Below are 24,711 nucleotides of genomic sequence, written 5' to 3' on the forward strand. Positions count from 1 at the left end.
GTCTGGGACCATATTTAATGATGGCAGATATTCTCAGGTAAGTAAAGTCCAGATATGGTTCAACGTTAATGCTCTCCAAGGGTACATTGCAAAGGATAGGTATGCCTTTGCTGTCACTCGAAACATGTTTTTTTTATATTTAAAAATACATGTAATATTGAATTCAATATTTTAGAGAGTATTATTATTCTCCTCGTACTTAAATAAAAATGCAATTAGCGCAGCAAAATAAAACAATCCTACAGTTGTGATAGGCTACAAAATGCGTGTGGAACCCAAGCCACGCACATTATTCAGGCTTGTGCCAGTGAGACTTCAGGTAGCCTATTTTTAAAAAATCAAAATAAAACACAGCAAACATACAAAGTAAAATTGTTCCTAACTACTAAAACACATTTGCCATTGTAATACACGCTGGAACGTGTATGCTGGCACGGGAAATGTTATTTTCATATTGAAATTAATGCATTCAAATTACGATTTTATTCAGCTAACTGTTGGATATAGCAGGGCTCTCCAGTAATCCCATTTTGGGAGAATTTGCTCCTGAAAACTGATGTTTGCTGAATGGAAGAAAAATTTAGGAGCACATATACTAATTGGGATACATTAATGTGTTCCTATTTTTTTTTCCATCTTAGGAGCACATCTGCTCCTTGGAAAATTTTTTATTGTAGAGCCCTGGATATTGGCCTCCTCAATGTACAGACCATCACAACAGGCATTTTACATCATCACTCCTTTGACAATTTTGCCAATCAAGTTAAAGGATAATAGGGTTTCCAGATTTAGAAGGGAGTCTTGTCATATCTGTTAAAGTCATTATGAATTAGGACCTTGTTTAAACATGGTGCCCAAAGGATGGTGCTCACAGGCCATTATCATGCACTGCGCTGGGGCAATGATTTTTACTTGGTCCAGATAATCAAAATTGTGCCCTCTACTGGCCCATCAACACCAACCTGGTTGTCCTGTGAGGCCTTCCATCCAATTACAGCTCTGATCAGCTTCAGTGATAACAAAATTTAGCCCTGCTTAACTTCAGTACTCACCAAGCCCAGCCCTGCTTAGCTTCAGTAAGCCCAGCCTGCCTCTTGTTTGGTCTTGGTAAAAGTCTTCTCATTCTTACCTTGTCCTTCATCTGAAACCAGTGCTCTTCGGAAAAGAAAATCGCCAGTTTCTATAAGAAATAATATTATGGTTTATTGCTTAAACTCCGACTCTTTTCTAAGCAGCAGAGTAGGGTAGGCTACTCCTTTAGGCGAAAACTGTAAACCTGCTTTCTTCCCACTAGTTGGCCTTGTATGACGGCTGAGGAATTCGTTGCTCATCCTGAAGCCATCCATTTTATGCAATGGGAGGTGGCGACTGATCCAGGATCAGTGACTGAGGGCATACAGTCTATCACTCCCAGGTGAGTCGGGGTGCGGAAAGGGTGCGGGTTACAAGTGACGTAGTACATGATCACGACTTGAAAAGGCGTGGAAGGGCTGACAAACACTAGCCTACAGGACAGAAGAAGAGCGGAAAAGAAAACATTCTTAACGTGGGATTATTCGCGACAACTTTTGGCTACCCGGTTTGGTCCGCAAAGAGTTCTGAGCGATAACTCAGAAATTCTGAAGAATGACTTAGAAAACCGGAAATGTTCAAGAACTCGGTAGCTGAATTAAGGGTGTCGCCTTCGTACTTAATCGAAGTCCAAAGTAGAGCTGAGCATGCGGGTGCGGTACGAAGTTACCAGTCGGAGTTCAAAAGCGGACGAGGAAACAACACTGCTTTTTAAAAGTTGGCTGGCAAAATTGACGTCGTTTGGTTTCACTTTGTAAAGAAAAATGGAGATTATCATTAAATAGAAATTAAGTGCCTATGTTATTCACGGAAATGTAACTACCTAACGATGAAAGAGGCTGAGAACTGACGTGAACACTTGGAGCGCTCACACTGCTGTGGGACATGCGGTCTGCCTTGAAGTAGTCTATACCGAAAATGACAGAGCAGAAGTATGCAGCCCGACGACATAGCTAGCAAACAAGCGAGCTAGGATCCACTGGGATACGCTTTGAGAACTTTTAAGACTTGAGACTCCAAACACTGGCTTGGTGGAATACGCAGTAGAAACTGTAGCCTACCGACAAGATAGGCTAAATCGATTCCACCGAAGGATTCATCTCTAAATAACGTTTAAGTTTTAAAAAGTTTTACCATCTCTCCATTTGAATATTTTCACTGTTTGATCCGACTACAGTACTGACCGAGAGCATATTTAACTTGCTACAGTGGCTGCCTGGCTAGCTAAGTTTTGACAAAATAGCCAAACTACAAAATGTTGTCAGCTCTTGTGCGACGATGGCTCAACAGGCCCAAGGTAAGATTTTAAACTAACTGATAAAGCTACTGTCTGAAGTGTAGATACGTGTCCTTGTACAGTATAGCATAACATACATGTTTACAAAGTTGCCGACGTAAATGCCATATTAAGTAGGTGGCATTTGTTTCAAAACTCAGTGGGGGCCCGTTTAATCTCGGCTGTTCCGTTTTATACACGATAAAGAGCGACCTTTTATTTTCAGTTTTGAAACATTGTAGCAAGATGGAATGTTTCTTAGGAACTACGGGTGACGATGGGAGCGCGTCAACAGCCGAACCTGTCGTTCTTTGGTTTATGCATTAATTTTGATAAATGTTATTTACACCCTGAATGCGCTACCACAAAACTAACATACTGTGCAATATTGAGAACACTGGCATAGTGGAGGGAAGGTCATTGAGCCATAGTGATTTTAAGATCAAAATTTAGCCTGATGAGTTGGTGTTACAGTAGCCTAACCGTCTGATCAGGGATGCCCATATCTAATGTAGCTAATTGATATAGTTTTGGCACATGTCCGCTGCGACGAAATTCCACATGACTTTGTTTTTGTATTAGTTACTGCCAGTGCCAGAAGCTTGTCCGTAGTTTCTGGTCTTTTCCCGTTTCTGTTCGTTGGAACTTAATGGATGGTCCTAGGGGTTGACGTTTGGGTTGATTCCGTTATGACTACAAGAAAGCCACTGATCGAAAGCGTGCTTGGCAGGAGCTACGGTAATTTCCCTATACACATTTTACAGGAGCCAAATTGAAGACCCAAGTTTTGAAAAAAGTAGGTTATGGAGGGCCGCATGTAATAGTTAATTTTGTCTGTATTCTATAGGCCTAATAGTTAATATTTCGCATTGGTTTTTGCAGTTTTGCAAAGTACATGCCATACATGAAGACCGTAGGCTATAGACTATGCAAAAATACATGTCCCATGCGTAAGGGATAGGCTAGGTTATTTCCTTGCAGTGCGTTCGTAAGTAATTAGACTGATTCAATCAGGGAAAATGGGTTGAAACAATGAATTGAGTGATACTTCTGTATTTTATTTAGTCTGCTGAACTATGAGCAAATTTGCTTTCGAATAATCGGGCACCTTGCCATGTTCCCCTAAAGGCTTAATGAAGCTGTACAGCAGGGTAGACTCCTTCCGTGTTTAACTGGTTCATTAGGCCTAATTTATTTTCTGTCATTTAAAGGTGGTTGCAGGGCCCCGGTGTCACACGAAAGTAACTTCGTGTGAGCTACTTTGCACGATGGCTCTTCATGATTGTCCTTTTTATCAAAACTTCCTAAACTCCAAATTGTGTTCATTGCATTAGTCACTTAGCAGACGCTCTTAACCAGAGCGCCGTACATAAGTGTGTACGCAATGTGCTGTAACAAAAGAAAGAATACCACAAGACTGCGAACTTTTCTAAGCTGCTATACATCTTCATAACATTATACAAAAAGGAAAGCCAATCAAAGAAAGAGAAAGAAATGGTGAAGGAAATAATGTATAAAGGGGTTCATGGGCAGCTGTAGTGCAATCTGAAGAGGTGATTCTTCTATATAAGGTTCCTTCTGTCTGTAAGGCAGGCCCTAATATGTGGTTCACAAAAGTATATTCAATTCCACCAGTGTCTCAGTCAAGTCAGGCTAATACATGCTCTCTGTTTTCATTTTGTCTAGTTGGACTAGTTTGTGTGGCTGCATAAGCATGTTTTGATTTGGATGGCCCTTTTGGTGACTTTTTTTTTTTTTTTGCAAACATGTTGCCCCCAGTTCATAACCTGACGCTCTCCCCATTGTGAATTATATCATTGTAAAGATCCCAGCAAACAATCACATGCTGAGGGAGTCAGGCCTCTCACCTTTGGCTAAGTACACAAGTGGCAGTGTTTGTGTGTTCCCCAGCACAATGCTTTCTGGATGACAAAGGTGTATTTAAGGACCACACTGTGTGATTAAGGAGGTCTTTATACTGTGTGTGCCAAACTCTTTTGCTCTCTGGCTGGCTATCTTGTGTTGTTGACCATGTCTGTTGGAATGGCTTGGAGTCACTTTAGCACGCAATGGTGTAGGAGCCCCTGTCCGCTCACCCGCGCACTAATGAACCGATCTGATGTACTGCCATAGTTTTGCGCTACATGACATTGAATCGCTGAGTATCATGCCAAAAATATAGAGCCTTGATAATTTCTCACAATTGCTATCTGCTAGTCTGTGAAGACTAGTTATATTGTAATGTTCTCACTGCTAATCTCCAGGTATGATGATTAACTTTTGATAAAATATGTATTCTGACAATGTGTCTTAAATTAAATGGCCTATTTAAAGGTGTTTTATAGGTTTAGCGTTTTATAGGTTCTATTTATGCCGATGCTGTGATTCCTGGTCATTTACAACTCGTGAAAACTGGCTGAAGTTGTGTTCTTCCACTTTATCACTTGGTAATATTTAATTTAGGGTGTGCTTTTGGGAAATAAAATGATTTAAAGTTGAGCCTTTAAAGCCAGTTCATCAGTTCATATTACAAATGAGTAACTAATAGTATGCTAGTTTACATTTGTGTGGTTGCTGAATGTAGATCAAGTTAATCAGCCTATTGATCAGTTAAGGCCTATTGGAACTTCAGTGGGCAATGTGACAGGATTAGCCAATCAGAATTGTCTGCTGTTGGCATAATTCTATCATGGGTTAGTCCTCACCCCATGAATGTGATTGTGTTAGCATTTTTTCTCACTGACTGTTTTTTTAAACTTGCACTTTAATCAGGGATTTGTGTAAGGACACACCTACAGAGATGTGGGGTTGATCAATGACGCAAAATGCCCCCCATAAAAATATAGGCTAGTATGAGTCCACAGTCCCTGTTCAAGTTGTGGCTGTGTGTTGCTGCTCACTCAGGGCTATTGTTCTGTCAGCTATTCCACAGTGTGCCCTTTGGAAGCATAATTACTGCTTATGAGCTTCGGCCAGGAGACCTGCGGTGATGACACGGTCAGTCAGTGATCACAGCTTAGCTCGGGCTGGGACCACAGGGGCCGGCCTGCCCAGAAGGGAGGCCAAATTACAGAGTGATGTGACCGACCCCCCTCCTGCCTCGTCCGTGTTCACACTGTGGCGGCTCCCCGGAACGTTCGCCTTTTGATCCCAGCAGCCGCCGCAGGGATGGGCTGGGGCCCGCGTAATTACATTCCGACGCCTCTCATCTGCCGGGCTGCCGAGAGGCACGTTCGGGCTTGCCCCGCCGCGAAAGCAGCTAGCATCAAGGTGACGGGCGCCATTGAGAAGAACCCCAATGCCACGTTTCACCGATCTCCCTGAGTCCCTGAAAGGCCCCAGCCGTAACTCTGACTCTCGCGTACACACAGCTTCATTTCCAACATGTTAGATAAAGATATTTCAGTTTTTTCATGAATGAAATGTGACGTCGTGGATGATCGGGGTGTAGTAAGCAGTTGTTTTTCTGTGAATCATATCTGGGCTCAGCGATTCTGCCAGAGGCTGTGTACTGTTTGTACGCTTCGGTCGAAGTGCACGTCATATACAGCATCTGCAGTCCTGTTTGTGACCTCATGAAAGCTGGAAAACGCGTAAATCAGAAGTCGTGTGCGTGTGGGATTTAAATAAAATTAATAATAAATTTATAATAAAAAATAATTTTATATACATGATTCACTTCTCTGCATTTGAAAGCTTGGGACAACTGTTACAGAAAATATCATGCTCAAAAGGCCAAATGACCAAAGTTAACGGAAATTCTTAAATGTGGGATCCTTGTTATACCATTTGCCAGTATATTATGTAATTCCAGTTGTTCAGAGAAATTGGCCTGGTGTATATTTTACGTTTTTTAAATTTGTTTTGAAGAAGAAGAATTGCAAAGTTTCAAACAAATAAAAAATCAGTGTCTTGCTTGAACAAGGTAGTGGTGTTACAATCAAAACATCTGTGTTTGTGCATTAAACAACTGATTAAGCCTGTGTCAAAGACTCCACAGAATATAAACAGTGGAGTAACTACAGTTTATTCAGGGGCTGCCAGCACACTGCCTGGTTTGTACGTATTTGTGAACCATAGCAGATCATTCGTAGAGAACCAGAAACGTTGTTTTCATTAGCATGGTCTAAAATAATATGAATGCATCTACTGAGTGTGTAGTGTGCTGCTGCAGTGTGCAGTGGGTCATAACAGAGGTTGGGTCATGGGGGGGGAGGGAGGGGGGGGGGGGCGGGGGTTGGGGTCAAAGGTTAAGCTGTACTGATTGTCGATGGAGCAGTACTTTGTATAGTTCAGCCTCTCTCTCTCTTCGTCTCCAGCGGTCTGACACCCGGCCCCTCGCTCGGTTCTTCTTTGCGGACGAGGAGGTGACCCGCGTGACGATGGAGCTCAACGCGGTCGACCTACGCAAGGACCCCCAGAAGTATCTGGTGCTGCTCAACCGACTACGAGTGAGCCAGGTAAGGCACCTGTCTGTGGGCTCCATCTGTAGGTGTGACCGTTCCAACGAAGCTTTTTCTCATCTGTTCTCATTCTGGGACGGGAATGCCTCCTGGCCAGCAGAGGGCGCCGGTAAAACTGGGTTTTTTGTTTATATGTCAGGATCAGATGCTGCGCTCCATCGAGCTGGTGATGGAGGACTGCATCTCAGCGCAGCGGCAGAGCAGAGATTACCACGTCAAGTTCCCTGACGAGATCCTGCACGAGAACCTGGGCGTGCAGCTGTGGTTCGCCGCCGAGGTGAGGTCAAAGGTCACACGCTGAAGAAAACTGGCTTCAGAAATGAGCGATCTATACGGTGCCAAGCTGATCTATGTCGCAATGCTGATCCATGTTCTTCTGTGTCCTTCTGAATCCTTTCTGTTGTGAACTAACAGAAAGACGTTGCTCTCTAGACAGGTGCTGCGATAGGGTCCGATCAATGTGCTGTCTGGTTATTTTTTTGGTTCATAAACTCCACTTGCCCTCACAGCTGCTCGATGGACTGTGATTGTTGCGACTAGTCAGCACAAGAATGTCAAGTACTGTGCTGATAACGTAGAAAACAAGCCCTGGGTCAAAACATGATTTCATGTACTTTAAACTCTTTAGACACAAGGAAAATTCCAGAAGTTTACAGACATTTTTCACTCATTCAGGCCCATATTAAGAACAAAATTATTCTTTGAAATGAGTGAATTATCTGGTTAATGAGACGTTCCAAGGAAGCTGCAGGAGTGTTTTATAAATGTACGGGCATCTTAAAGTATTTCAGAAATGTGTTCAACCCAGGTTTGGCAGGAAGCCACAAAGAAAACCGTTTGTGTGCGTTTAAGTGGTGTATGTGTTTTGGTAGGGTGGTGTGTGTGTGTGTGTGTGTGTGTGTGTGTGTGTGTGTGTGTGTGTGTGTGTGTGTTTGTGTACATAGAAGGTCCTGAGTACGCTTATGGTTTGTGGTCTCTCTCTCTCTTTCTCTTTCTCTCTCCGTTTGGTGGGGCAGTGCCTCTCCGCGGGCTCCTTCCTGGAGGTGCGGGAGGTGGAGGGGCAGCGCTTGCGCCCCCTGGCGGAGCAGATGCTGCAGTGCCTGGAGGACGCCCGGTTGCAGCTGAGGGAGCAGAGCCTGGGGGACGGCCACGCCTACTCTCCCCCCCTGCGCGAAGCCCTCCTGCGCTACGACTCCGCCTTCTCGCAGTTTGAGCTCAGGTACCTCCCCGGGTCACATGCCCGCTACATCCAACTTCTTCAGATCAGGACGGCCACGGCAGATGAGACCAGACTGGTGAAATTTAAACCCTGGACTCACAGAGATTTACATGTTCAATAGCAAACACTGCAGTTGACTGGACTTTGTAAAACTCATTCACCAGACTAAAGAAAAGTCATTCTGGAAGCATTCTAAAATTGTCTATTCGGCTAAAGCCTTTTTGATCTGAACTGCCCTTGGCAGATATTGTCTGTTCTTCTGTTCCTCTGTCATCACTGATTTAAAGGCCTCTTTAGATAATTGCCTTTCATTGTTGATGTGAGAAATTGGCTGTCAGTGGCATACATCTATTGTATAGCTGCAATCCAGAAATACCAAACTTACATTATTTCCACGTAGCGAACTGAACTTGTGGCAACAAGTTGAGTTTTCTTGCCTTGTATGGGCGAAACAGACAAATTGTTTAAAGTACTTTAATTTTGAAAGAATATATAAAATATATTTTAGATAGCACCATATTTCCTGCATGGTTGACTTTAAAAGATATCTCTAACTTCACCGGTATTTCATATGATGATTATGCGTTTGGTTGATAATATGTTTACTTGAAGATTTTCAGGGATATATATGACACTACTATAGATACCACCACATAAACATGTGATACATGATTTATATATATATATATATATATATATATAAATAACTTAAGTATTATTAAGTAATGACTCTGGAGAATTTTGTATGTTTTCTTATACATGCTTATACCTACTACTATTAGCTAATAAACGGAAGTCATTGGCTGTCCTCGTTCGTGATCCTGAGGAGTGTGTGTGTAGAGACGGGAGCAGGTGTGCTAAAGTGTTGTCTCGTTCGGCGCAGCTACGTTTCCACGGTGATCCCGGTCAAGTCGGCCGAGGAGCTTCAGAGGCAGCAGGAGATCGTGGTGCTTTTCTGCGAGACCGTCGACAGGTGACCGATACTTCGCCTTTTCCGATTAAGGGGACATTGGCTCCTCGCATTCAAGCTCCATCCGGTGTTCAGAGCTTCCCCTCTTTCTGTGACCCACTTAATCGTGTTCAAATGCGAAATTTGAATGCCTCATAAAAGAGTTCAGTTTGTATTTGAGTGTGTGGAAGGGGTTTAACATGTTTGACAGGTGGATTATGACTCCAGGTAAAATGTATGCACTGTCCTTCATTTGCATAGCTGGCGCCCTTGTCCGTTTAACATTTTTCACATTTCATTCATTTGCCATTCATTTGTACATTTGAATATTTTATTGGAGCAGTTCACCTACTAGTGTTGTACATCATGGTACAACTGCAGTGCCCTAGTTGGGCTTCTAACCCGTAATATCTCTGTTACAAGCCAGTACTAAGTTGCTATTAGCTGCCCTGTCCTTGATTAAACGGTTATCTCTCCTGTCCTACAGAGCACTCAAACTGGGCTACCTAAAGCAGGAGCTGATCGATGGCTACGAGCCCCTTGTTATGTTCACCATTCCACGGCTGGCCATTATCTGGTGAGTCTGCTGTGACCTCCCACCTGTGTATTGACTTTTCACCTGCTCACTGACCTGAAACCTGCTCGCTGACCTCTCACCTGCAAGCTGACCTTTCACCTGCACACTGCCAATGGTGCACTCTGTTTTGTCCCTTTGTTTTTCTTTTTTCCCACTCAACCTTTTTTTCCATTTCGAGAAACCATTGAGGACGAAACCTCGTTTACAATGGTGTCGGGTTACAGACAATAAAACGGTGGAATATTAAAACATTGTGATAAAATAGACTTTACAATTTAAAACATTCAGTGTAAAAAGAATTGGAAGTTAATAAGTGCAAGAGAAAATATTTATTTTTTATTTATATTTTTTATGTCACTGACCAGTAAAATGGCTGTGTCACTCACTACAACCAAGCCAACCTGAGCAGTGGCTGTTCAGCTGTAGTTAATTAGAGTGCGTGGACTGTCATTAATTTGACTGGCCACGTTTGTAATGGGTTTGGAATGATGAGGATGACCGTGTGCTCCCGCCCCTCTCCACAGCGGCCTGCTGATCTTCCCAGACGGTCCCCTGAATCTACAGCACGGGTCCCAGGGCATGTCCAGCCTGTTCAGCCCCTTCTACACCCTGCTCGTCAAAATCAGGTACCCGCCCCTCCCCTCGTTTGCCTCTGCTCCCCTCCCTCCATCCCCGAGGAGCTCTCTGGTGTTTTTCCATTTGTTTGTTTGTTTGTCTTCCCTTCGTTTAACCGGGCAGGTTAACAATGTAGGGCATGGATACTCAAATCTGGACCTCAAATCCAAATCCGGCCCTGGTTTTCTTTCCCCCCTGATAATTAATTGAACAATTAGTGCTACTGATTGGCCAGACTGTATTCACACTTAACTCCCATGTAAAGGGAGGGTGGGAAAACCAGCTGTTCTTGGACCTCTCGATTTGACTACCAGTGTGAGCGGGGAAATGAAGGGATTATGTAGTTAATCTGATGCTGAGGGATATTTGGGTAGAGTTTTCCTGTGTAGAACAGAATCCCAGCAGTCTAAGAGGTTTCTCTGTGCTAACAGAATCCCAGAAGTCTAACTGAGTTTCTCTGTGCTAACAGAATCCCAGAAGTCTAACTGAGTTTCTCTGTGCTAACAGAATCCCAGCAGTCTAACCGAGTTTCTCTGTGCTAACAGAATCCCAGAAGTCTAACCAAGTTTCTCTGTGTAGAATAGAATCCCAGCAGTCTAACCGAGTTTCTCTGTGTAGAATAGAATCCCAGAAGTCTAACTGAGTTTCTCTGTGTAGAATAGAATCCCAGCAGTCTAACTGAGTTTCTCTGTGTAGAATAGAATCCCAGCAGTCTAACCGAGTTTCTCTGTGTAGAATAGAATCCCAGAAGTCTAACAGAGTTTCCCTGTGCTAACAGAATCCCAGAAGTCTAACAGAGTTTCCCTGTGCAGGGACCTGCTGCGTATCCTGACGAAGGAGGAGCTATACGTGCTGGAGAAGAGCCTGTGTGCAGCCGAGTCCAGCGGCCTGCTGTGCTCAGCGCCCCCTGCTGGCCACTCCCCTACTGACTATGTGCCAATGAGGGCAGGGGACTATGGGGGGTCTCGGCGCAGGCTGTTCCGCAGTGCGCATGCCGTCCCGCCCCCCCTCCGCCCGACCACACCCTCAGAGACTGAGCCACACCCCCACAGCATCGCCTTGGGCGATGATCGCACAGCGGTCCACTCACCCCCACAGCCCAGCTCCGTGCCTTCCCCTGAACTTCCGAGCGGGGCCCCCCCCTCCGTTCACCACATGCCGTCCTCACCTTTGCCCCCAGAGCCAGCCTCGCCCACATCCTCAGCTCCGCCCACAATCCTGGCCCTGCCCACAACCCCGCCCTCTGGCCTGTCCACAGCCACTGGCTCCACTCCGTCCCCTCAGGCAGACTGTGTGACCAGGCCCCAGCCTGGGGAGCAGATTGCGAACGCTACCGGGCTAGCCGCCCCGGTCAGGGAGCGGTTCTATTACTACCGCAGTCCAGCAGAGCCCAGAGTGGGAACCGTCGCCGAATGCTCCTGGCGATCCCGCCGCAGGCAGAGCTGGCACTGCGGCCAGTTACCCCCCGGCACAGACCCCCGGAGGTAAAGTGGGGAAAAATATTTTATACCATCCATTCTTTCCCACTCGCACGCGCACACACGCACACAACACCACCACCACCACCTCACCAAAACATACCACATCACAAATGCACACGCAGCAAGAACGTGCATCACATATGCACACAATGTAACACAAACAGCCACTCTGCCAACGCTCACACACTTTGTAATCTAAGAGAAACGCTTTGGATAAAAGCTTCTGCCAAATAAATGTAATGAGTGTGTGTCTGCGTGTGTGTCTGCGTGTACGCATGTGTGCGTGAGTGAGTGCGTGTGTGAGTGAGTGAGTGCGTGTGTGTCTGCGTGTACGCATGTGTGCGTGTGTGTCTGCGTGCGTGTCTGCGTGTACGCATGTGTGCTAGCGTGTGTGAGTGAGTGTGTGTCTGCGTGCGTGTCTGCGTGTACGCATGTGTGCTAGCGTGTGTGAGTGAGTTTGTGTGTGTCCGAGCGTGAGCGAGTGTGCGAGAGGCTTTAACGAGGCGGGGAAGCGGCTCGTTCCAGGCCTGCTCCGCGGGCCTTAATGACGGGGCCCTTTGAAGCAGCGCTTCACGGCCGGCTGCACCCCCCGCGCCGGGCCCTTGTTCCGCAGCGCGCCGAGGGCCCCGAGGGCCCGGGGCTTAATTGGGGGCGTGGGCACATGGTTTGGCGGGTGCGCTGTACTGATGTGTCCGTCTCTGTCTCCGCCAGGCCGGGCATGGGGCACAACACCAGGCACGCCAGCAGCCGGGACCTGCGGGCGCGCTACAGCAGCAGCAACGACATGGTGCACCGGCTCTTCGTCTGCATCTCGGGTAACTGACCGCGCTCCGCTCCGCTGGGTGGCTCCTCTTACACTGTCCCAGTGTGTGGATGAGCCCCACTGTCTCCTATACAATCTGGACCATGCCACTGTCAGCTGGGTGGCTCCCCCTCTTACACTGTCCCAGGGTGTGGATGAGCCCCACTGTCTCCTATACAATCTGGACCGTGCCACTGTCAGCTGGGTGGCTCCCCCTCTTACACTGTCCCAGGGTGTGGATGAGCCCCACTGTCTCCTATACAATCTGGACCATGCCACTGTCAGCTGGGTGGCTCCCCCTCTTACACTGTCCCAGTGTGTGGATGAGCCCCACTGTCTCCTATGCAATCTGGACCATGTCACTGTCAGCTGGGTGGCTCCCCCTCTTACACTGTCCCAGTGTGTGGATGAGCCCCACTGTCTCCTATGCAATCTGGACCATGCCACTGTCAGCTGGGTGGCTCCCCCTCTTACACTGTCCTAGTGTGTGGATGAGCCCCACTGTCTCCTATCCAATCTGGACCATGTCACTGTCAGCTGGGTGGCTCCCCCTCTTACACTGTCCCAGTGTGTGGATGAGCCCCACTGTCTCCTATGCAATCTGGACCGTGCCACTGTCAGCTGCAGACCATAAATGGCTGCTGCATTTCCCAGAGGCAGAGAGGGAGGGAGGGGGGGAGGGACTGCAGTAGGATGTATGTCTGTCTAATCGTGTACCGGGGACCAGTGGCACAGGCTTCAGAGCAAAACACATGCAGGTGTGTGTGCACCTGAATTGAGGTTGGGGAGAAACGAGGGATACAGTTTTAATAAGCCTCTTATCCTGAATTACCACTATACATCTCCAGCTGTGTGAATGTACAGCATGTAATGGGTGAGCGGTTAAATCGGCCAGCGTGACCATATTACCACTCAACCCGTAATAATGATAATAAATACAGATGCAGGTGGCAATACTGTGGTCTTAGCACTTGAAAAACACTGATAAGCACATGTGTCTTAAATTGTGGTGAATCTTTTTTCTGTAATTGAACAGAAAACAAATGCTGAGTAAATGCTGTGGGTCTGAGTTGGGTGTGGAAAATCATCTTTTTTGCAGGGGTAGCCGACCAGCTGCAGACTAACTTTGCCAGTGACATGCGAGCGATTCTGAAAAGCGTCTTTGAGCTCATTGTCTCCAGAGACGACTCGGAGGAAGAAAACGTCGAAAATAAGAGTAAGAATCCTTTGTAATGTCTCCCCTCGTGCGTGTGTGTGTGTGAGTAAGCATCCTTTCTAATGTCTCCTCTCTGTGTGTGTGTGTGTGTGTGTGTGTGTGTGTGTGTGTGTGTGTGTGTGTGTGTGTGTCATCTTGGGAATATGGAAAGTACAGATCATCTTGAACCAGTGGAAATGATTTCATGAAACGCCTAAGTTTGACATTTAGTTTCAGCGTTTTCTGAAATGATGATAACCTGCATGTGTTCTTTTTGTGTGCCTGCAGGGATGGAGGAAGAGGAGAAGACGGTGCAGGAGGAGTCTGGCCTTCAGCAGGAGGGCTGTGAGCTGTGCGTGGATCAGAGAAGGGGAGTACCCAGAGTGGGTAACGTCACAGGTGAGGGAGTCAGAGACTCACAATCGCCTTCAGGTCATTACAGTAAATCGACGGGATATTCCCCATAGTTTCGCTATTTGTGTTTCAAACACTTTCCCTTTGCTTAATTGGAGAAGCATTTCTCAATGCCATTTTAACTTACTCTGCCTTTCTCTCTTCGATCTGCCTCCCCCATGTATCCCATGATGCTCAGGGCCCCCGGTCTGGGTCCCGGACAGCGCCTGCGACCACTGCATGGCCTGCCACGCCCCGTTCACTCTGCTGCGTCGCCGACACCACTGCCGGAGCTGTGGGAAGGTGCGTGGGTCGCGGTGTCCTCTCTCACCTCTCTCTCGGGGTGACAGTAAAGCGGGCCAACTGTGGCTATCGGGCACACTGCAGAAATGTGCGCGGAATGTGTTTCCTTTTCTCCCGATGTTAGTTGGCTCCGGAAAACTGCCGCAAGAACTCTTTACTCTTTTTTTTTTTTTTTTTGACTGGGAACAACATTGCATTTTCCCATTTCTGCTCTTGTTAATGGAATGTAGAAGTCTTAATTTTTTAAACGTACCCTTCTCTCGTCCCTCAGATCTTCTGCTCTCGGTGCTCGCCCAACGAGGCCCCCCTGCCCCGCCTCGGCCAGCGGACGCCGGTGCGCGTGTGCAACCACTGTTTCAGCTGCCACACCGTGGGTGAAACAGCACAGCTCTGACCTGCGCCGGCACCGACCAGAGGCGTCTGGGAGAAAAAATGCAGTTATAACATGGCTGACACCAGTGGGCACAGAGTGCATCGCTAGGAGCTACGAGCGCAATGTGCGAGGCTTTCCGCGGCTCTGTCCTGACGCTCCTTCGCCATCTCGTTCGGATCCTCAGAAGGACCACTCGCCGTGGTGCTCATGTTCAAAGCTCGAACTTGCTGCATAATTTCAATATTTTCGCTGATATGATCACTGCTTGCACAATTTTTTTACTGATGCCATGTTTAAAAAAAAAAGCCTTACTGTAGCATTCTTGCTTTGTCCTACACATAGCCTATGAAGCAAACTGACCATAGTCGATAAATGGCTAACACTTCAATGTTTTTGTTTTATGGCAGTACAGTGGGCTACACAGCAGTTTGCAAGCTATGAACATATTTATCCTCTATTTTTTTCAAGATCGAAATTTGTCATAATCAAGATGGTCTTTATTGTCTATTACAGGATTTGTTGGCAGATCTGTAATTTTTTTTTTGTAATTATGTATTTGTCTGTCGTATTTGCCCATTTGGTGCAACGCATTCTGGATCTAATTTATAGAGAAGCCAAAATGAAATTGAATAAAACATGAATGCATGGTTCGGGTGTATAAACCATAACTTTAGCGCAGAGTTTTAAATTGTGTGTGTGTATGTGCATCATTTAGGGGTCAGAAAAGTATTGTCACGGTTAGTTTGGGTCCTTGGAACAGACATTTATACAGTGAAGTGCAACGTTAATATTGTAAATGGTGCTGAAGACGGTGCAATTTATTGTACTGCCAAATTACGTCTTCCCTGCCGCTGGAGCTAGTCTGTAATCCGAAATGGCATGCAGTTTTTATTTTTGGCTCCGCAAATGTGGGACGGGACTGTTATTGCAGCTACACACGGGCTTCCTCTTTACTTCTGACTATTTCCCCCCTTCTCCTATAAGTTCCAAAACGAGGCTGTCCTTCCAACTGTGGCTGCGTTCGAATTTGAAATATCAGGTTTCCCGCCCATGGATGTTTTTAAGACTGAAATGAAATGTCATATTTGACTCGACAGGAAAGAACACCTTCGCCTAACCTAAACTTGTGAAGTCCCGGAAGTAAGCCTGCACTGTGAATGTTGAGAGTAAAACATGGGGGGGGGAAATGGGGAATATTAGATTTTTGAAGGCAAAACTTTCCCGATGGTACTTCGAAAACTGTATTAACGATCGCAACGTTTCTTATGAAAAGAAGACTAAAAATACGTAATAAGATATGTATATTTAAATATTTGTCCAAGACTTGTGGAACAAAGCAGCCATTGTTTCACAAACTGCTATATACACGTAAGAAAATTTATGATCACAAAAAAATGACCGAAGAAGTTTTCTTTAGTTGTTAAATCACCGCGCTGTAGAGGCTGTTTCACCGCCGGCCCCTCTGCCCTCTTCAGTTCCTATGTACGGTAGGCTACGTCTATGCTCTAAGGAGTACCGTGAAATGAGCGACAGTAAGACGGCTACGTGCATGACGTGCCATATACTTCCACGTCCTTTACGGGCATCAGCTATGACAACAGCCTTGTGGCATCGCTTATCGTCTGTGGGTAATCAAGTGTTGACTTCCGATCCAAGCAACTATCAGTACATCTGAGCAGCGCTGAATATAAAGTTAATTTGTAAAGCGTATGCTACCCTTAAATAACATATGTTTATGAAGTTCTGTATACAGCGATATATCTCGTTGGTTGTTAATATTTGACGAGGATAAATAAACTCACACATACAGGCTACCGCGAATTATAAATTGTCCTACAGCTGGAATACAAAAATAATTGAGGGCAAAGTACTGCCCGTGGGCGCTAAGCCATGGACTTCCGGGTTACAGTGGAGGGACAATAATGTAATTGTTTACTGGTGAAATAAAACTTTCTATGTTTATCATTTCACCAAACAGCGTCTAGGTTGTATTAATGGGGCGACACAATAAAAACGACAACTGAGACTTATATTCGGTCATATTTCGTAACATTGTTTCGAATGGGCGTGTACCTGAAGAGGGCCAGCGTTGCAAAGCAAGGGAGTGGTCGTAACGATCCGAGGGGCGTGGTGAAGTCTACGTCACCCACTTCAAGCGAGTCAATAGCTTTCACTACGCTTAACTGCTGTAGAATTAGCTACCCTACCTAGCAGGATCGGTGTCACCGTCGTTTCGCTTCATTTTATGACAAAAATGGAGATCAATGGATGCAACATCCAGGTTCTGTTACAAGCTGCCGAATATTTGGAAAGAAGAGAAAGAGGTATTGTCAAAATTGCAACTGAAATACGCCCACATTAAATGACAGTTGTAAGTAAACAAATAACAGCCAGTCAGTCTGCAAAAATCAGTCGTTTCCTAGTTAATCTTTTCCTGTTTTAAATTGGTTGATGCATGTGTAGATTTTACAAAAATGGGGATAATCAAATAGGCAATTTTTTTTCGAGTGTGAAAATCGGGGCAGTCGCATAGCGAGAGCGGTGTAATTTTAGTAGGCTGACTGCTAGCATTGATGGCTATGTTTGACTGACTGACCTACATTTGAGCACAATGTACACAAAGGCGCCAAGTCGTCACTGATTTGAAAGCGCGTAGTGGGCATAGAATGAATGAAAGTATATGAATTAAATCGCGGTACTTTTTCGCAACTCTGTTGCCTTCATTGTATTTTGTTTTAATGCCTAAATATAGTTATTTCATATGTTGTCGGGTCCTGTCTTCAAATGCGATGGTGGCGCCAAAAATAGAACTGTCATTGACTGTCTGCGTCCACCAGAAACCAGTATTACGCGCTTTAAGTGTGATACTTTTATTATAAAATAGTTAGCTGAAACAGGTACAGCAAGCAGGGTACACAGATAAACTGATTTACACCCTGTATATCATTCACCCGGTTTAAGAATGTTAGGTTTGCGCTGGTCCCGGTGTTCTGTCAGAAATGGGATGGGCTCAGGTCTGCCTGTCCCGGTTGAGCGGGGACAAAGGCTTGACCCGTGCATTGTTTGTGGTTTGTCTCCCAGAAGCGGAGCATGGCTACGCATCTGTACCTCCTTTCTACAGTAAAGGGGCATCCGATAAGAGGGGCAAACAAAAAAACAAGAAGAGCGATGCGGACAGCACAAGGTAAGGTTATATAACTACTGTGACTGGGCGGAGGCATTGATGGGGGTCATTTTTAGCTAACTAGAATAGCTTGCTATTTAATGCCCCATAGCCTACATTTAGAGACGACTTGTTTAACTTGTTGAAAAAATATTCGTTATCACGTTATTCGAATCACTTGCGAACGCATCTCATAATTTAAGTTTTATATGGTTAAGTTATGAAATACTTCCTAAAATATTTGAAGTAACCTCATTAAAATGTAGCGGTTTTACCAGGCCATTCTGTTGTAAATGAATGGAGATTTCTGCTAACCACATTTGGTGTTGCCATAATCGCCACATATAAATACCAGCGCAACTTTTTTGAGGAAGTGACGCGTTTTACAGCCAGTTTTGCCATAATCAGCACAACACTATTCTAAGCGCTGGAAAGTTCTTGTTTCCGGGAAAGGGTTCCTCAGTTGAATGATTGCTTTTGTATGGGAATCTGTTATTGTTACCATATCATGTGACATATGGCTACTTTCGGAGTGTATTTTTTTGACGAACGGCCAGTGTGTGTGTGTATTTTCAAAAATAATATTTTTTGTTTTTTCAGGTCGGTGCACAATGAACTGGAGAAGCACAGGTAATGGCTTGTGCCTTATATTTTGTATTTTGTTGCACATGGTTTGCATATTACCTCCCATTTTAATTTAACTAAGGTATTAGAAATCAGAATTTTAATCTAAAGTGTATTCTTTGCATTTTACTTATACATTTATGATTAACTCACCATATTGTCCATTGTACCATATGGAGACCTGCTACACTAAACGTTGCATTTTATTCAACAAAATGTACAAAATCAGTATTTTCCCTCATTGACATGGGTATCAGTGATGTTGAGGTGCGGCAATGTCTTGGGTGCTTCAGTACCTCAATATTACCCTGGTATACATGTGTACACACCTATGTGCACATAGGTGCAGTGTTTTAGTGTTGCAGTGCTGTGACGTTCCTTTGGTTCATGTATGCGCATACGTGTGTCCAGGCGGGCGCAGCTGAGGCAGTGTCTGGAGCAGCTGAAGCAGCAGGTGCCTCTTTCCTCGGACTCAGTCAGGAACACCACGCTCAACCTGCTGAGACGAGCTCGTCTGCACATCAAGGTGAGCGGCCGGGGCCGCTGGGCTTGGTTTTTGTGTGTGTGTGCGTCTGTCTGTATGTGTGTGTGTCTGCGAGTGTGCGTGTGTCTGTGTGTAGGTGCGTGCGTGTGTATCACAGAGGCTTGTTTGTGCTGCAGAAGCTGCAGGAGCAGGACGAGCGGGCGGAGCGGCTGAAGGACAGGTTGCGCTGGGAGCAGAGGGGGTTGCGCGTGAGGCTGGAACAGCTCCAGGGCTCGGAGAGGATCCGCAACGACAGCCTGGGGTCCACCGTGTCTTCAGAACGGTCCGACTCCGACAGAGGTATACATGCGCACCTGAGCATATATTCTAACATACACACTTGTACACACACACACACAAAAATAATTTCCCAGAAATACAGCTTTTGAAACTTCTTTTTTCCTCTATAAATAACTTTTGTAAGTCTTAGACAATATACAATTTACAAGTCAGTCATTTAAGATGCATTTAGTCTAATTGACTTGCAGAAGTACATATCGAGTGGCAAGCAAAAAAACAAAAAAGTGCTTAGAACTCTTATGTTTGAAAGTGATTGTAAGATTGAAAGTAAAATATATCTGTCTTGATGAAATGAAGGCAAAAAATCTGTCTGCTTTCAGAGAGCAGAAGTGTTGATTGTTTTAAAATACCAAGACTGGCTGCAGGTAACAGTAATTAGTGGAGAAGTAGGGACTCCTCTCATTGAATGGCTGTGAAGATTGTCCTTTTTTTGTCAGTGGCACTGTATGGAGAATTCTTTCTCAAGGTGTTTTTTAAATGGAGGAATGACTGCACTGTGTAGTGCTTCATACTCTCGTAAAGCAGAGCTATCCAACTCGATACAATCCAAACTAGAGGTGGATGTTTATTAGTATTATTATATTCAAATGTACAGAATTTAAGTTGGAGGATTCCAGCTGGATTCCCCTGGTTGATTGACAGGTGAGTGGGGTGTGCTAACGCCCTGTGGGCCTTGTCTCTGCAGAGGACATGGAGGTGGACGTGGAGAGCATGGTCTTCGTGTGTCTGGAGTCGGACGGCCTGGGGGCCACGCAGACGGAGGGCGACCACAGCTACTCCACGCCCGGCTGCGCCTGGCTATGACATCGGATCGCCCGCTCGGTCGAGCGCTTCGGCTGAAAACATTCCCAAAAAAAAAAACAAACAAAAAAAAACAACAAAAAACGGAAGAAAAAAGAAAAAAAAAATGTGGTGCGGCGGTGGACGAGAGAAAAAAACTGAGAAAGTGGCGGCCGGGACCTCTTGTAGCGCCCCCCCTGCGTACGGCGGAGCGGATAGGCCGTGCGCGTTTTACGGTGTAACGGCGCGTTTGAGAACCCACCCCGGGCCGCGTCGTCGAGTCGTCGGTTGAGTAATCCGACAGGGGCCGGGGAAGATCGATGCCTCAAGCGCCCTGCGGAAACACGATGGGGAATTCCCCAGTTTCAAACCCGCTCAGGGAGGGCCAAGTCATCGGCCCTGCGTAAAAACTTCACAAAAGTGCCAGAAGATCGCCTTAGTCAGTATAAGATCTGACCCCCCGACAGCATGCGTCCCAGAACTCCTGGCTTGTGGGAAATGGAGTTTTGGTGGGACAAGCGTGTGTCCAATTAGACACCATGTTGATATTTTTAAGTAAAAGCAGCTTTGGGGTTTTTTTTTTTTTTTTGTCTTTACTGAGCCGGAAGACTTCCTCCTACATAAAAATAGCTGTGTACAAAACCGTTTGGCTTGTTTAGGGTAAGTGTCCTCAAATAGCTTCTGTTTCACTGTGAAGCAGGAAGTTTCGACTGAGAGATTCTGGTCCTCAATTGGCTCTTTGGAAAGACTTTATGTTTATTAATAATAATAATAATAATAATAATAATAATAATTATTATTATTATTGTTATTATTGTTATTGTTATTATTATTATCACCATTATCTGAGGGAGCACACAAGGCTTGCAAAGTGCCAGGTTAGATCGGAAGTAGGTTATGTGGTTTGTACAAGCAGTGTGATTGGAGGGGAGTTCTGTGTTCACATGCTGTTAACGAGCATTTCCTTTAAAAAAAAGAAATGCACTTGGAGAGTGAGGTGGTGCAGAAGAGACAATAACTCAATTTCAAAGAAATTTAAAAAAAGAACACACGACCAGACCCAATGTCTGTGCGCAGCACTGTACCAATGCAAAGCTTACTGATCCAAATAGCACAAGGCTCAGCTCAGGTGACTCGATGCCACCGCTCAGTGGACAGATTGTCTATCATGGCGATTGTTTCTTGATGGGTTACTGAAACCAAAATCATGGCATGCATTCGTTCATCTCCTCAGTCTGAATAGTCTGAACAGTTTTGTCTGGTCATATAATACCTTGGAGAGGGAAGACGAGTCAAAATGTGGAAGATACCAGGAGATGAAGCTTTCAAACTGGGCTTCCAAGTCAGACTAAAAGCATGGTGTTTGGTTTAGGGTTAGGTCAGGTTAGTACTCTTGTCACCATGCACTTCCACATTCCGGCTAGCCACCGAAATAAAAGACTGCAGTTGTGGGTAGGGGAGTCTGCCTCTCTGCCTAGTGGCAATATATATTTTTAAGGAATCCGTCTCTACAGGGACCCATCGAGCCTTGCTGTGGTCCAATTTGGGCTGGACCACAACTTCTGCTCCACTTTTTGGATCGCAACCTTTGTTTCCACGGCGACCTTCAGCTGTCCTTTGCACTTCTCTACCTGTGTTTCGTAAAGCTATCCAGAATATTACCTGGATTAATATCATATCTGTCTTATTTAAGCTGATTTTTATGTTTCTACTTGTGTTTATTTTGCCATTTAAGCTCTTCTTTGATGTTCTTTTTTTTTCTTCCTTTTTGCACAACATATCGATGCACTTGTACTGACTTGGTTTTAGATGTCACTTTCAGATCAGCTATTGCTATACTATACATTTTCTGCAGTCTTTTGTAAGACACATGGGTTGAAAAGCATAGCCTAGGCTAGAGCGTGATTGTCAGTAGGCATGAAGCAATTTGTCATTAGGTAGTAAGGTCTGATGGAACATTCAGAGCTAACCGATAAAGTCCATTCTGACCTCAAGATAATGCAAAATAGGAGCAATTTCAATGGAAATGCAGTGGCTTCGTCCTCAGGGTTAAATATCTCCTGTAAGTGTTACTTTTTCTTTATGAATGCAATGAGCATTCAGTGACCACTGTGCTCCTGTTTGCATAATGGAAAAAAAAGGAAAAAGTTGGTAATGATATCCAAGGGCAAAGCACTTAGCAAAGTGCCATATTATAGGCACAATTAACATTAATGTTATGTAGAAATATCTGAAAGGGTTAATTATGAATACTTAGGCATTACTACTCATACTTTGTTATGTGAGATTTGCTTTTCTTTTATCTCCCGTGTGTAAATGTACATGTCCTTTGTGTTATCCATGTGCGTAAGCCACTGCATGAAACTGGATGTTTAGCATCAGGTTTTTTTCACTTTTATTTTACCAAAAACGTTATTAGTTTTTTTTTTTGGGGGGGGGGGGGGGGGGGGGGGGAGGCCCTAACAGCGAACACTGTATATGGATTCATTTCAAACAAAGCAAATAGCATTTTGACTGGCTTACCCTGTTGATACAATCACAGGATATTGGGGTGGGTAGCATCATTACATCTATTTGGTGTGGGTCCTAGCCTTTGAACAATAATCAAGTATTAAGTGTGTGTGCTTTTATTTCCAGATTAATGCACATCGGTAGTTGTAAGAATCAACTTGAGACAAGGTCAGACCTTGGGCCTGATTTACTAATTTACTAATAACCTTTAGCACGTGTTAAATTTTTTAGCAGGTGCGAAACCAGTAACGTGAGCAAGGGTATTTGATTTGCACCAATTATTGGATGTGTTAATGTTTCAGTGCATGTACTGAAGGTCTTAGTAAATCAGGCCCTAAGTGTCACCCCTTGTTTAACTGAAAGGAAATGTATAATCCCCTTTTCCAGTTTGGCTTTAACTGTAATGTAAGGCAGATTTACTTTTTATATGGTAAATTTAAGAGGTACAGTAATTATAGAAGGTAAGGTTTGCCTTCTATTTTACAGTGAAGTCAATCTGCAATATAGGGTGTTTAAATTTCATTTTTAAGGTGACATTTCGGGCACAAAATTTGGCAGAGTTAGGCTGTTGGATAACGTCACCAAAAAAAGCCTGTCCCTAGATTCATAGCACTTACCCCTCCCCACTCCACTAAGAGTCTTCCAGGACTATAGCAGGGATCATTAAATAGGGATATTACAGTCATGAAGTCACTGTACTGGCTAAAAACAGAGTTCCACCAATCTTTTTTTGGTAACCAAACACCTACAGTGATTGGTGGATACTAACTGCTAATACCCACTGGAAGCCAGGAATCGCAGTTTGAAAGACAGTCATGAGTGTGCTATGATTCCTGATGGGTTTTTTTCTATTGGTTCCTACCAACATATTCCATGTTTGGTGCCATTCCTCTCTTGATTTGCTACTAGTGACATCATGGATGTCCCTTTTGGGAGCTTGGAAGTAAAGCCAGAAAGTGTTTTTGGCCACCAATCATCATCAGTGTTGTTCCATTGATTAACAACGTATTTAAAGATAGGTGGAGCACGTTTTCTACCAGGAAGGTGGCGCCCCTCCTCTCTAGGTGGAATGTCCTCTATGGTATACACAGACCTTTGATATGCATCTCACTGCTTGGTGAAAATATGCAAAAAAAAAAAAAAAATGCATTTTTCCTATTTAAATGCTTTGAGTACTCAGTCTTCTCTTATGTTACTGTGTAGATCATGCAAGATGGATGTAGTATCTCTGAAAACAATACTTCTCTACCGACACCCGTTATAAAAAATAAGGACAGTGCCTTCTTGTTTGGTGTCTTTAATATCCACACACTTGAAGGCTTGTGATCTAAGATGGTGATAACATTGCAACAGCTGTTAAAAAAAAAACTTGTATCATTTGTGTGTAACCTGTAAGATTCCCCCAGTAATCTGATGTAGCAATCTTTTATACTAGTATGCATTTGTATAATAAATATTTTATATATTTAACTTTGCTCGTTTTTGTTAATTTAACAGTTGCTTGTGACAGGATGTAGAAAGGAAATGTCACGAAACGGTACACATCCTCTACTGACAGGAGTATTTATCTCATACTGCTGGGTGGCACCTCTTAAGGCACTGGTCTAATGCATGGATGAGCCTCACGGACTGTTACAGGAACCGGATCCAAGCCAGTACCAGCTAGGGACCATTAGCCCTGCAGGGCAACATGCTATTGGGGCATGCATTGCCCAGGGAGGGATCCAGCCTGCCAGGATGACATCGTCTCATGCTTTACTTGTTCGACTGCACATGAAGCGTCTTCCTCCGACTCGCGTCTGTGGGAGCCTCACTTGTTGACCATGGTGTGAAAATAAGTGGCAGTGATATTGCATGCTTTCAAGGAGAGTGAAGACAAACATGCACTCTTCCCAAGCACACATTTCACTGGAGGTCGGGATGAGCTTTGTAGTACGTGAGTGATTGGGCATTCCAAAAAGGAAAAGCATCTTAAAATATCCATTTCCACAAACATTACATCAACACACATACCATTCCCTTTTCTTTTTTTAATAGTCAGGAGGGAATTTCTCATGCATTCTTAGGTGGGTTTTGCAAAAAAATGTTGCAAC

At 44.7% G+C, this 24,711-nt stretch overlaps 2 protein-coding genes across 3 annotated transcripts; both read left to right on the plus strand.

The window, feature by feature from the left end:
• Positions 1-1,294: 1,294 nt before the first annotated feature.
• On the plus strand, positions 1,295-15,385 carry LOC118222177 (lateral signaling target protein 2 homolog). Of its 2 annotated transcripts, none has more exons than XM_035407549.1 (13): positions 1,295-1,414; positions 6,667-6,807; positions 6,950-7,087; positions 7,827-8,029; positions 8,913-9,002; positions 9,466-9,555; positions 10,080-10,181; positions 10,983-11,654; positions 12,363-12,466; positions 13,553-13,669; positions 13,937-14,047; positions 14,241-14,344; positions 14,616-15,385. In XM_035407549.1, the coding sequence occupies exons 2-13, from the start codon at positions 6,730-6,732 to the stop codon at positions 14,736-14,738; spliced, it is 1,932 nt and encodes a 643-aa protein (XP_035263440.1). In that variant the 5' UTR covers positions 1,295-1,414; positions 6,667-6,729; the 3' UTR covers positions 14,739-15,385. The 2 variants fall into 2 exon arrangements, with proteins under 2 accessions (XP_035263440.1, XP_035263439.1); XM_035407548.1 differs by lacking the exon at positions 1,295-1,414 and adding an exon at positions 1,425-2,368.
• A 1,414-nt stretch (positions 15,386-16,799) lies between these two features.
• On the plus strand, positions 16,800-24,088 carry mxd3 (MAX dimerization protein 3). Its single transcript, XM_035407558.1, has 6 exons — positions 16,800-17,041; positions 17,799-17,901; positions 18,481-18,510; positions 18,916-19,030; positions 19,165-19,327; positions 20,013-24,088. Exons 1-6 carry the CDS (start codon positions 16,963-16,965, stop codon positions 20,129-20,131), a joined length of 609 nt encoding a protein of 202 aa, XP_035263449.1. The 5' UTR covers positions 16,800-16,962; the 3' UTR covers positions 20,132-24,088.
• The last annotated feature ends 623 nt before the right edge of the window (positions 24,089-24,711 follow it).

This window comes from Anguilla anguilla, chromosome 3 (assembly GCF_013347855.1).
Source record: "Anguilla anguilla isolate fAngAng1 chromosome 3, fAngAng1.pri, whole genome shotgun sequence".
NCBI lineage: Eukaryota > Metazoa > Chordata > Actinopteri > Anguilliformes > Anguillidae > Anguilla > Anguilla anguilla.